Raw genomic sequence first — 14,322 nt, forward strand, 5'->3', positions numbered from 1 at the left:
TTTAGATCTATATTTAATGAAATATTTCATTAACTCATTTTTGTAATTTTCACTTTCGTCACAAGAACCGTAACAAGCCCCCAGGGCCTCTTTCACCAACGTCGATTAACTTAATCGACGATTAGTCATTGGAATTGACCAATCGCATTTATCATTTAGTTTTGACGACAGACGCGATTGGTCAATTCCAATGGACTAATCGTCGATTAATGGCGAATTCGATTGGATGCACTAGTGCGCACTGAGTGCACCTGAGTTCATCTTTCTAGGAGAAGGGAAAAGGAAAAAAGATGAACTGGTGCAATCCAATCGAATTCGCCATAAGTTAATCGGCGTTGGTGAAAGAGGCCCTCAATTTTCGGCGCTTGCGGCGCTGCATTGGCTTGTGTCATAAAGTCACTAGATTTATAAATCTAGTGACTTTATTGTATCGTTGATACTCCGTGATCTGAATGCATCTATAAGGTTCATGAGTGATATATACACCATGGTATTCTACATATGACATATATAATATATATATATATATATTTTATCTACATACCATGAGCGGCGCTTTATGATCAGTCCGGCTTTTGAAGAAATATGGCGGATGTTGAGGTGAGCGAGTCACGTGGAATACAAGAAAATTCTTGTATTACTTTAACATTGGTGTGATATTATAATCGGTGCGTTTTGTTGTAGCTAGCAAAAGCCTTGAAGGATTTACCAAATCGAGTTCAGATCGCCAGTAAGAAGGAGCGGCGTGAGATTCTGCAAAATGTCGCCAGCGTATTGTCAAATCCCGGTAAGGAGATCGCGGGAGAAGACACGTATTCTTTTTTAATGAGAGATAAATAACACTGACGTATAGAGATTTTATGAAAATGCAGGGACAGATTTTTTACACAGCCGTTGATTCATCGCTCTGTGATTTGTGCATGATTTTGACAAAACTGTCAGTCATTGATTTGGAATGTTCCAGAGTATTTTATTTACAATATGTCTTTTTAATTATTTTGTCAAATATCTCTCTTTTCTTATCTTAGTTCTGAATTGTTTAAAATCTAGTCGAAAAATTATTGTTACAAATTATATGTATAGTAACAGAAATTTGACAACTCCAATAATTAGGATTTTTAATATTTTTGTTAAATATTATTAAAGACATCTGACATATTTTTATAAAAATTATTATTATGTAATACATGTAACAGATATTTTAAAAATATATTTTATGTATTTTTTTTTAGTTAAGTAACTTGCTGCAACTGTTATTTTTTGCATGATCCAATTTGACTATGTTAATGAGATTTTAAAATATCTATTAAGCATTGTTAAAGATATTTTGACATATTTCAGTAAAAATTACATAACATATTATTTAAAAATATATATATTTAATATATTTCAGTTAAGTAATAAATTTGTTGCAACTGTATTGTGTTTTATATAATTTAGCTTGACTATGACAGCATACAAAAATTAATTTTCTTGTAATAGTATATATATAATAAGTGAATATTTTATAATGTCGAGTTATAATTTTTTATAAGTATTTTTTCTATTTCAGAAATTCATTTAATATATGTATGTTAAATCTTAATATAATTTTTTCCAACAGTATTCTTAATCTAATAGCATATTCACTTTATTATCTGAAATGAATAAAAATTTCTTGTTTTTATCTTTTAGTGAGGAATTTAGATTTTTTAAAATTGTTGGATTTATTTCAACTTAAAAATATTAAATATTTAAATGTAAATTTTTTATTTCTAGTATTCAATCTTAAAGTAGTCTTTTATGTTATTTTCTTATAAGAAAGTAATAAATTAAATATTTTGTATATATAATTCACATAATTGATTTTAAGTAAAAAATATGATATACAACACTTTTATCTGAAACTGTTTTATGTTTGTCAAATTATTATATATTAGGTTACACAAATATTCTGGAAAGTATAAATTATTTAAATATGTAAACCACGAATTATTTATTACAGGCATTAATGACAAAATTGTTAATGGAATTTGTAAGGTTGTATCACTTACCCTACATAGATACAAAGATAGCGCTTCTCAGTCCTACGTGAGAAACCTAATTGTCGAATTAATTAAACAACAACCAGATGCTACTATCAAACATATGACAACTGTAATTTCGGAGCAAGCTAGCTGGCATAAAAATGTGGTTCCAACGTAAGTCGAATTCGAGAATAAATTTTTTATCAATTATCTATTTACAACAATATTTTTCTAAAACGGTTTTTTTTTTTTTAGTCTGAACACTGCTCTAACTGCATATATTGCATTGAAGTGGTCAACTTTAGTTATTTTTCATGGATATAACAAATGTCATATAACTCAAATGAATGAATCTTTAGCAAAGCTCATTGAGGCACAAGCAAATTTATCTGCTGCGGCTTTGGCATCTACAGATAAGAAACTTGCTAACAAGGTGTATAAGTTACTCACACACGAATGGGTAGCTATTACAGACATAGAAACTTATGTCGAACATTTAATGAAATTGGAACTTGGTAATGGTGTAATTATTCTAGCCAGTTTACTTACAAAATATTTAGTTGCTACAAAAAGGAATGATTTGGTGGAACAATTGAAGGTAAGCGAGACAAGGAGGAATACACACACACCTACACACACATATTTTTTTAATATATATTATATATTGTATTTTTTTCTGAATTCTAGACAAACATGATAGATGTTTTTATAAAAGTGACGATTAGTTGCAAGAAGAAACCAGATTTGTATGTAGTCGATGCAGCTATGCCACTTCTTCGGAGATTAACTCATGAGGAATTCAAAACTCAATTACTTCCCGCTTTACAAAAAGCTATGTTGCGAAATCCAGAAATCATAATTGAATCAGTTGGACATATTTTAAATGGATTGAGTCTTGACCTGAGTCAGTATAGCCAAGAGATAAGTAAAGGATTATTTGCTAATCTACATTCTAAGGAGGATTTGGTTCGAGATGAAGCAGTTGAAGCGTGCCGCAAACTCGCTATACAATGTTCCGATACGACAGCTGTGGAAATGTTGCTATCGTCCATATTTGCAGTGTTTCATGGATCGGAAGGTAAACTCACGGTTGCAACACATAAGATTTCAGTTCTGCAAGGTGCTGGTAATCTCAGTTACAATGTGGCTTCGGGTAGTAGCGTTCAAAAATTAGCCGAAACGGCCTGCGAGCATTTTGTCAAAGTGCTCGAGACCGAAGTTCACGAGAAGACACTAATACACGCTCTTGAAATGATGACACTGTGGTCTAAGAAATTCACGTGTAATGTACCAAAAATCGTCGTAGACGCTTTTAAGAAGGGCATGGCAGCGAAAACGTCCACTGCTGCAGTTCGTACTGCCTACATCAAGTTATTCTTTTCGACTCCCGCCACCTCTTACTCGGGTGTGTTAGCACCGATTCTTGCACAAGTAATAACAAGAGCTACTCAGCAATGCGCGCAACCAGCGGCAGTAACTGAAGGTCTGGTCGCTTCGTATTTATTACTCAAATTTGTGTTAGCTGACCAAGTGGAGAATGACAAACAGAGTGTGCTGTGGAATGCCATAGACGAGCAAATATTCTTTTCCGAAAAATTTCTGTCGACGTGCAATGACGATATTTTGTACCATCTTATGTTACTCTGCGAACGTCTTATTACTGAATTCTCTGATAAACTGAACGAGAAAGCTCTAACTGGCATTCATCGAGCGATTGTGTCTTGCGCCACTGCCCCAAATTCTGTGACGAGACAACGGTGTTCTCTGTTAGTCAAGAAAATTATGACCGGTTTGAACACATACACGCCAGCGCAGGCGTTGTTAACAGAGTTTAATAAATTTTTGGAAAACGTTAAAATCAGGTCAGAATCGGATAAAGAAAATAAAGAAGACTCCTCAATGGGAGAGATTACTGGCAGGTGTCTCGCTGATGGATTGTTTGCCATATGCTCAGGTTCCTTCTTACATGAAGCACATACCTATCAAATGACCAGAGATGCTTTGCTTCCATCTCATCACCCAGCGCTGCTCAAAGCCGTACCAAATTTATGGTTTAAAATTGCCAAGAATTACAATCTCGTACCAAAGGATTTCTTACGTACCTACAGTAACGAAGTGAGAAAGATGTTAATACAGAATTATAAACCGGTGCCGAACTACGAAAATGCACTTATAAAAATCGTCTCACTTGCACCAGATGCTTTTCTACCCGCCCTAGTATCGAACGGTACAAGCAAACTTGACGATCCAGAGATTTTACGAGTTACCAAGGACGAATATTTTACTTATCTTACTCCTGAGGGAGAGCTCTATGATAAGAGCGTATTACCCGTTAATGATGAGAACGATATCCTTAGTTCTATGAATATGAAAAGAGAAAGTAAAGTTTACTCGTTCAAGGAGCAGCAAGAGGAGCTTCAACTACGACGCGAGTTATATGAGAAACGAAAGAGGGAAGGTAAGATAAAAGAACCAAAGTTGACGCCTAAACAAGAAGAAACTATAAAGGCACAGATTGCGAAGGAGAATAGTATTCGTAAGAGATTAACCGAATTGAAAGCTAAGATAGATAACACTGTATCCTTAGTAGCATGCTCGATACGCGGTAATCAGCAAGAATTGTCTTTGTACTTAAAAGATCTTCTACCATCCATTTTGAAGAATCTAGGCTCTCCACTGGCAGCACCTGAGATGTCGGAGCTTTATGTATCTCTTCGCCAAACAGTGACGATAGATAATAGTACGATTCTAGGTGACCTAATTGCTCACGTTACACTGCGACAGTTGCAACCGCAGTGCGACCTAGACCAATCTTGGGAAGAGGAAAATTTAGATGTAGCGGTTAAAAGAACGTTGAATCTTATACATGCGGTAACGATCAAGAAAAAGGAATTGTTTACGGCACCCGCGTTTTGTTACGTTTTTCCCTTCATAAGGAAGACTCTGACATCATATAAGGACGAGGGCATGATTGTACAAGGACTGCAATTGATTCAGGAACACGCTAAACAAAGAGGCAGCACCACCGATTTGAAGGATCTCAGGCATCCCAGACTTCTCCCACACAAGCAAATGTTCGACTTGCTTATTGAACTTATGGAGACCACCACGAGCCGAGTACAATCTCATGCAGTAGCGACTTTGCTAGATGTTGCACATTCTGGTAGCGGTCAACCGGGTACTGCAATCGCCACTAGCGAGGACATAGACTCGTTGATTGGTGCATTACAGAATTCATTGTCGACCGTGAGAGACGCTGCTCTCAGAGGTTTGACAGTGATACGACAGGTCTTTCCAACTCAGAAGGAGGATCAAGATCAATTTAATAGACTTACAAGGAGAGTGTGGATTGCTCAGTTTGACATAAACGACGAAAATAAAATCCTCGCTAACGAATTATGGAACGCAGCTGACTTTACCGCACAAGCAGAGGTTCTCTGCGATGAACTGATTCAGGATATCGCTCATCCAGTCGAGCCGGTGCAACAAGCAGCCGCGCACGCGCTGGCCCAGAGCTTAGCCAATGTGCCGCATTTAACACCGACTGTATTAGACAGCCTGTTGCAGTTGTATCAGGAGAAACTGGCTATGATCCCACCAAAGTTGAACGATTTTGGTCGTGTTATCGAACAGCCAATCGACACGTGGAGTCCACGGCGCGGAGTAGCGCTCGCCCTCGCTCAAATAGCACCGCTTCTCACCGCTGACACGGTGCATCGACTTATCCAATTTTTCGTTTTAACCGGCCTCGGTGACCGAAATCAATCTGTACGCACTGAGATGCTTACAGCTGCCGTCGCGGCAGTCGATCTTCATGGCAGTGCGAATATTACGTCGCTGCTACCGGTTTTTGAAAACTTCATGGATAAGGCTCCAAAGATTGGCAGTTTCGACTCGATTAAGCAATCGGTGGTGATCCTCATGGGATCCCTGGCGAGACATTTGGACAAAAACGATCCGCGGATCAAACCCATTGTGATGCGCCTCATTGCAGCGCTCTCCACGCCATCACAGCAAGTGCAGGAAGCTGTAGCCAATTGTCTGCCACATCTAACAGACTCTATTAAGGAAGACGCACCGAAAATTGTAGACAATTTAATGGATCAGTTGCTGAAATCAGACAAGTATGGAGAGCGTAAGGGTGCAGCATATGGACTGGCAGGACTTATCAAAGGTATGGGAATTCTCGCGTTGAAGCAACTGGACTAATGGATCAGTTGCTGAAATCAGACAAGTATGGAGAGCGTAAAGGTGCAGCATATGGACTGGCAGGACTTATCAAAGGTATGGGAATTCTCGCGTTGAAGCAACTGGACATCATGAGCAAATTAACTCACGCTATTCAAGACAAGAAGAACTACAGGCACCGCGAAGGTGCATTATTCGCATTCGAGATGTTGTGTACAATGCTCGGCAGATTGTTTGAGCCTTATATCGTTCACGTACTGCCGCACTTGCTGTTGTGTTTCGGCGATTCGAGTCAGTACGTGAGAACCGCCACCGACGACACTGCCAGAGTAGTTATGAGCAAACTTTCTGCCCATGGCGTCAAACTCGTTCTACCAAGTCTACTGGCGGCTCTGGAAGAAGATTCATGGAGAACGAAAACAGGTAATTAAATGCAATGCCGTTTATTCTGTTAATAATAAACTAAATAAACTAAATAAATTAAATTAACTAAATAAAGATATTTTTCTATTATAGATTTTATCTTGTATAACAAGATTTCATTAGTCTTTCTACCTTTATTATTTTTATATTTTAATACATAAGACTTTGTCAATAGTGCTATAATCTTGGCTTCTGACAAAAAGAAATCCTGTATGGATCTTGGCTTTCTTCTGATTTTATTATAGTTACTATTTTTAAGGAAGAGATTGAAACTTCTTGTCCATCCTATATGCTCCAGAATTGAGTTTTGCTTTTAAATTTATTTATTATTGTATAGAAATTCCTTCAAGAGCGCATTATATAGTGATTTATTTATCCTCAATTATCTTAGGATTAAATATATATTTTGAAATATTCTGTTTTTTTTCTATTATAGTTAAATATTTTCTCACCTTAAAAATTCTTATTGTCACATATGTACGTGAATTGACAATTCCAGGAATTGAACTTGGAATCCTTTTGCTTGACAATTGAATGATTTGGTATTGAGTTATTCAGTATCCCAAAATAAATTGCTCGTGTTTAAAATACAGTTGTTTTGGAAAACAACATTATTTATTTTAAAGATAAAAAAAAGTTGAACTGAGTTGAACTTAAAATTCATGTATGTCATTTTTAGGATCTGTCGAGTTACTTGGAGCTATGGCATACTGTGCACCGAAACAGTTAAGCAGCTGCCTACCGAGTATTGTCCCAAAATTGATAGAAGTGCTCAGCGATTCTCACACGAAAGTACAAGAAGCCGGCGCGGAAGCGCTCAAGGTCATCGGAAGCGTTATCCGTAATCCAGAGATTCAAGCTATCGTGCCAGTTTTACTAAAAGCGTTACAAGATCCCTCACATAAAACTGCCACTTGCTTGCAAACGTTGCTGGATACTCAATTTGTACACTTCATTGATGCCCCATCGTTAGCTTTGATCATGCCTGTTGTGCAACGCGCATTTCTTGATCGTTCAACGGAGACGAGAAAAATGGCCGCGCAGATCATTGGCAACATGTATTCCTTAACAGATCAGAAAGATCTAACTCCATATCTACCGACTATTATTCCAGGTTTAAAGACAAGTTTACTCGATCCAGTGCCCGAAGTACGTAGCGTATCAGCGAGAGCGCTGGGGGCTATGGTACGAGGAATGGGCGAGTCTAGCTTCGAAGATCTGCTACCTTGGTTGATGCAAACACTGACCTCTGAAACCAGCAGCGTTGATAGATCCGGCGCTGCCCAAGGTCTTTCCGAAGTGGTACGTGGATTAGGAGTCGAGAAACTTCATAAACTCATGCCGGAAATCATAAGTACCGCAGAGAGAACCGATATCGCTCCTCACGTGAAAGATGGATACATCATGATGTTCATATATATGCCAAGTGCATTCACTACAGAATTTACGCCATATATAGGACAAATAATCAATCCTATACTAAAAGCGTTAGCTGACGAGAACGAATACGTACGGGAAACTGCATTGAGAGCAGGACAACGTATCGTTACACTTTATGCTGATTCGGCTATAATGCTATTGTTACCAGAACTGGAGAAGGGTCTCTTCGATGACAATTGGCGTATCCGATATTCGTCTGTGCAATTATTGGGCGATCTACTTTACAGGATCTCTGGTGTATCGGGCAAGATGTCAACCGAGACCGCAAGCGAAGACGATAACTTTGGGACTGAACAATCGCATTATGCTATTATAAACGCTTTGGGTGCGGAGAGGCGAAATCGTGTCTTAGCTGGTCTGTACATGGGACGATCGGATGTGGCACTTATGGTCCGTCAAGCAGCTCTCCACGTCTGGAAGGTTGTGGTAACGAATACACCGAGAACGCTGCGAGAAATATTACCAACACTGTTCACTCTTTTGTTGGGATGTTTGGCAAGCACAAGTTACGACAAAAGACAAGTAGCTGCTCGGACGTTGGGCGATCTCGTTCGGAAATTGGGAGAGCGAGTATTGCCAGAGATCATACCGATTTTGGAAAAAGGTTTGCAGAGTGATCAAGCTGATCAGCGTCAAGGAGTATGCATAGGCTTATCAGAAATCATGGCGAGCACCAACAAAGATATGGTTTTAACTTTCGTTATCAGTCTCGTCCCAACGGTAAGGTAAGTATATTATCTTTAAATAAAAATAACAATGAAAACGTATCATCAGGCATTAAGGAGATCATAATCCTGTTTTAGAAAAGCGCTGTGCGATCCGTTGCCGGAGGTTCGACAAGCTGCTGCCAAAACTTTCGATGGCTTGCATTCTACAGTGGGTGTTCGCGCCCTCGATGATATATTGCCAGCAATGTTGACGCAACTGAACTCGCCCGACCCTGCAGAAGCAGAGAACACTTTGGATGGTTTACGTCAAGTGATGGCGATCAAGTCACGTGTTGTGTTGCCGTATCTAGTCCCGCAATTAGCCTCGCCGCCGGTTAACACGAAAGCACTGTCGATACTGGCCAGTGTGGCAGGTGAAGCATTGACAAGATTCCTCCATAGGATTTTACCAGCGTTACTCACTGCTCTTTCTAGTGCGCAAGGAACTGCAAACGAACTGCAGGAGTTAGAATATTGTCAGGCTGTTGTTCTTTCCGTCACCGATGAAGTAGGTGTCAGGACCGTGATGGATCAGTTGATGGAGGCCACGAGAGCGGAAGATCTTTCAAAACGGCGGAGCGCCGCGACGTTACTTTGCGCATTCTGTCGTGACACTCGCGCTGATTATAGCCAGTACGTCCCACAATTGCTTAGGGGTCTAATTCATTTATTCACTGATGAGGACAGGGATGTATTGCAGATGAGTTGGGAGGCACTGACAGCTGTTACAAAAGTAAGCATATGGATGGAAATGCACGATAACTTGAATGTCAAAATTAATATTACATATACAAGAATATGAAAAATGTTCAAAATTTATATTATAATAATTTTAATTCTTAATATTAACATTTTTAATTGCCTTTTCAATTGTTTTTATGCTTGCAGACTCTGTCATCTGATCAACAAATAGCGCATGTACAGGACATTAGGCAAGCCGTTCGGTTTGCGGTGTCTGATTTGAAAGGTCAAGAATTATTACCCGGATTCTGTCTTCCCAAGGGAATCACCCCGATTTTACCGATCTTCAGAGAGGCAATACTAAATGGTTTGCCAGAAGCAAAGGAACACGCTGCTCAAGGACTGGGAGAAGTTATAAGATTGTCTAGCGCAGCCGCGTTGCAACCAAGCGTTGTACATATTACCGGTCCACTTATCCGAATACTTGGTGATCGTTTTAATTGGAGCGTTAAGGCAGCCGTTCTCGAGACGCTTGCTATACTACTTGGAAAGGTTTGTACAAAATTGAAAATAATTGTTATTATTAGGATTTTACATCTCATATGCGATTTGCAAATGAAATAAAGAACGCATACAAGAACGCACATTGTCTTTTAACGTCCTGTAAAGATTCTTCTGGTTCGAAATTATTGATTTACCTTGTTTATAGGTTGGTGTTATGCTGAAACAATTCTTACCACAATTGCAAACTACATTCTTAAGAGCTTTGAACGATAGTAACCGGCAGGTCAGATTGAAAGCAGCTTATGCTCTTAGCAATCTGATTGTTATCCATACACGTGTCGATCCTTTATTCACTGAACTTCACACTGGTATCAAAACAGGGGATGATCCAGCGATAAGGTAATCTTAATCTGTGATAATATTTTTATACGTCCTTTTGATATTAAAACATTTTACAAAAATTTATAATATTGTTTGGAATATAGGGAAACGATGCTGCAAGCTCTCAGAGGTGTACTGACTCCGGCTGGTGACAAAATGACCGATCCCATGAAGAAACAGGTATTTGCAACGCTCAGCAGTATGCTTGGTCATTCAGAAGACGTAACGAGGAATGCAGTCGCTGGCTGCTTCGGCGCTCTTTTGCGATGGTTAACTCCGGAGCAATTAGCGATTGCATTTAATGATCATCTTTTATGTAAGTTCACGAAGAATATAATGCTACTTAACATTTACAATAATTATTAATATATGATTGATATTTGATTAGGTAACGATGTTAATGCCGACTGGATGCTCAGGCATGGACGGTCAGCTGCGCTTTTCGTAGTGCTAAAGGAATCACCTGTTACGGTATATAATCCTAAAGAAAAAGATCGCGTTTGCACGGTGATATTTTCCTATTTGGCTGCTGATAGAGTACAGATTGTCATGAACGGTGTACGAGCGTGTGGATATCTATTTCAGTATCTTATGAACGAATCGCAATCAATACCACAGCAAATTTTGTCACCGTTTGTGAGGGTAAGTTCCTCGAACATTTATTGTGTCTATACCAGACCCGATAAATAAATTGCTCGTGATGATATCTAAAAAAAAAAGTAACATAAAATATTTAACATTAAGCATAACAATAATACCTTAATAATATTAAATCAATATCACTGTAACTTTCAGTCGATGAATAACAACAGCAACGACGTTAAGCAACTACTCGCTAGAGTTTGTATTCATCTTGCGCGTAACATACCACCTGAAAATATGTCACCTGAACTGCTCAGGGCACTTTTACCAATGTTGGTAAACGGCACAAAAGAGAAGAACGGATATGTCAAAGCAAACAGTGAGCTTGCACTTATCGCGGTGCTACGGCTGAGACAAGGCGAAGAAGAACATCAGGTTAGTTGCTGTTTTCTAATCATTTTTTTAAACTTATTTAAATTTTATAAGATTATTTTTCTTATATGTAATTAATTATTTTTTCGTGTTAATAAAAAACTTTGTCACTTTCAGCGTTGCATGGCTTTCTTGGACGTTGGTGCAAAGGAGTCTCTGTCTGACGTGGTTAGTAAAGTGTTGCGTAAAGTTCTTTCTCAACCGGAGGGTAAAATAGAAGAATTAGATGATACGTTACTCACGTGAGAGATATTGTATTCCCCGGGGCTTATTACACACTATACCCGTTCCAATAATCATATTACCCGTCATTATTCGCCCGACCCCTATAAAGAAGAGATTTATGGTTCATGTATCAACTGCATTATGAACAAACTAGTTCGTTCAACATTGTATCTCGATAAACAATTAAAGAGCGTGAAGCGGAACAGTCGCTCAATGGCGTTCAAGTTACTTAAACTAAGATGTCCTGAATATATCAAGCGATTCGAACCAGAATTGTACATACATTTACGAAAGATGTTTTCTATGATTCATATAACTGCCGCCTGACATCTAATACTCTCAACGTCGGTAATCGCACTAGCGTTTTCCCACTTAAAAGATCAGAGATGACAGTCGGTATCTATTATCGAGATTTGTTTGTGTTGAAAAAGAGATAAGATTTATTATTTAAGTCCTTACATTTTGTTCATAATTGCATTTAATGTTCACAATCACATTATGAAGTCTTTTATAGACTTAACATGGCTGTACTACAAGGGTAGTTCGAAAAGTTCTCAGCCTGACAAAGAAAATACAATTTTTGGCAAAATTTTTTTTATTTTTCGACTCGTGAGTCAATACACTTAGACCAACGATATTCCAACTTCTTTAGACCTTCAATATAATACAATTTTTAAACTCTTTTTTGGAGCACTTTCACCCGCTTCCACCCATTATTCGGATTGTTGTTTTGTCTCTGGCGTGTAGTGGTGAATCCATGTTTCATCCATAATGATGAATCGTCGCAGAAAGTTGGTTGGATTGCGTTTAAACATATTCATACTTTTGAGAAACATTCGAATGCATTTCTGACCGTTAGCAAACGCGACACCCATCCATCGCGCTGATGGATTTGCTTTACTCAACGCAACAGACAAACTACTAATCGCATCTGTCTGAAACTTTTTCGGAGGCTCTCTGAAGAATCGAACTTAATCATAGCCATTTGATACTGTCGGTGCCATCTCTATGTCAGGCCGAGAATCTTTCGAACTACCGTTGTATATGTATGTTGTATCAGAAATTATTTTTTTCATTTATTATAAGAAAAAAATGGTAATTATCGACAATAGCGGACCCCGCTCTAATGACCTTGACATATGTTGTCATGATTCTGAGTGACCTTTAACAGGTTTTAGCTCGTCCTTTGTTAAAAAATTATTCACTTAAAAAGTTTTAAAAGTGAAGTTTCTTTTCTACTACATAGAACAAAAATTCCCTGCTTTAAAATATATTTTATGACTTTCCACGCGAAGCGATTCCCACCCCGTCCCTTGCAAAGGAGCGCACGACTTTTACGCGAAGCGACTCTTATCTCTCCCCCTATCCTCTACCAAAGGGTAACATGCGAAAAGCGTAATACATGACAATTGCCTACAATATGAATTAGAATACTTATCAGCGCGCGAAGCGACTTGTATGATTTCCGCACTACTAAAGCAGTGAATCTGTTTTCACGTGGAAAGAGATTGGTAAACGAAGAACAGAGAGTATAGGATAGTTTTTAATGTGACAAAAATAAAACGTTGTTTTTCAAACTTTTTTGTTAATAACTTTTTAACAAAGAACAAGCGACGATTAAAATCTATGTATCAGAGTCATGATCTCGACTACATATGTCAAGGTCAAGGTCAAGGTCATCGAAGCGAGGTATATATAATCCTCTACTGTCGATATTTACCGAAAAAATGAAAATGTACACAATTAACTTGTAGAATTATAAAGCCAGCTCACAATAATTCTCTCATATAACTACGAGGCTGTATAGGAAACACTCGCTTGCTTCTGTTAGATTTATTTATTTTGTTTACACTTTCTGTACTTTTACAGATGTATAAACTTGTTTGCGTATTAGCAGAAGCGGTACTATTTGCTTTAAGGGTATAGTTTTCACTACCACCCATTAATTTCAATATACCACCCAAATCGTCGATCTTTTTGAAAGTAATAAAGAAAAGAAGCTAGTTTTTGTGATAAATGTAGATTGATCACGTACACTCTTGTTTTCGGTATATCTTTTGAGGATACTGCACACCATCAAAAGAAATCTTTTCCAGGTAACAATTTCACGCAAACTATGTCCTGCAATTCTTAAAGCGACTATGGCAGATCGCTTTTTGATTGATAACTCATTCTTAGGAGCCATTTACGAAACACATTTACAAATAAGTTTTCACAGTATCACACAATATAAGGCGAACAACAACAACGAAGTTCTTTTACTGTACGTATTGATGAATCAGTTTTCAAAATAGCATTGAGGACGTATCCGTTATTATTATAAGTCTTACGCGTGTATTTTGTTTATTTCCATGATTAGATACTATATGGTTATTAGACACGTTTCCTTGAAAACTATAATTATCAAGGATTTTTACATAAATAATGTATAATATGATATATGTAAGTGTGGAAAGAGTGTTTATAACAGCAGATGGATTCATTTCTATGCGAAAGTACGCATATCACGTTTACTCTCTACAGAAATATCAACGAATTTAGAAGGGTATTGAAATTAATGAGCGGTAGTGTGTACGTATTTGAATTCTTGTAGTATATATAGTTGATAATGCGAAAAAATGGAAAGTGCAAGATTAAGCCAAAATATGAGAACCTTTTTAAAGATGTTCTCTTGAAAATTGATTGTTATAGTATAAATTATTTTTATCATCTCTCTCATTTTTTGTACAGATAATTTTTCTATATTGCCTTTA

The 14,322-nt window shown here is 37.8% G+C and overlaps 1 protein-coding gene across 1 annotated transcript; it reads left to right on the top strand.

Annotated features, from left to right (window-relative positions):
- The first annotated feature begins 585 nt into the window (after positions 1-585).
- On the top strand, positions 586-11,663 carry l(3)80Fj (lethal (3) 80Fj). Its single transcript, XM_018549598.1, has 14 exons — positions 586-600; positions 685-787; positions 1,985-2,180; positions 2,262-2,604; positions 2,694-6,147; positions 6,258-6,617; positions 7,297-8,782; positions 8,861-9,497; positions 9,653-9,997; positions 10,155-10,348; positions 10,435-10,646; positions 10,719-10,972; positions 11,126-11,347; positions 11,462-11,663. The coding sequence occupies exons 1-14, from the start codon at positions 586-588 to the stop codon at positions 11,588-11,590; spliced, it is 7,950 nt and encodes a 2,649-aa protein (XP_018405100.1). The 3' UTR covers positions 11,591-11,663.
- The last annotated feature ends 2,659 nt before the right edge of the window (positions 11,664-14,322 follow it).

The sequence above is a fragment of the Cyphomyrmex costatus genome, unplaced genomic scaffold (assembly GCF_001594065.2).
Source record: "Cyphomyrmex costatus isolate MS0001 unplaced genomic scaffold, Ccosl1.0 scaffold123, whole genome shotgun sequence".
Taxonomy (NCBI): Eukaryota; Metazoa; Arthropoda; class Insecta; order Hymenoptera; family Formicidae; genus Cyphomyrmex; species Cyphomyrmex costatus.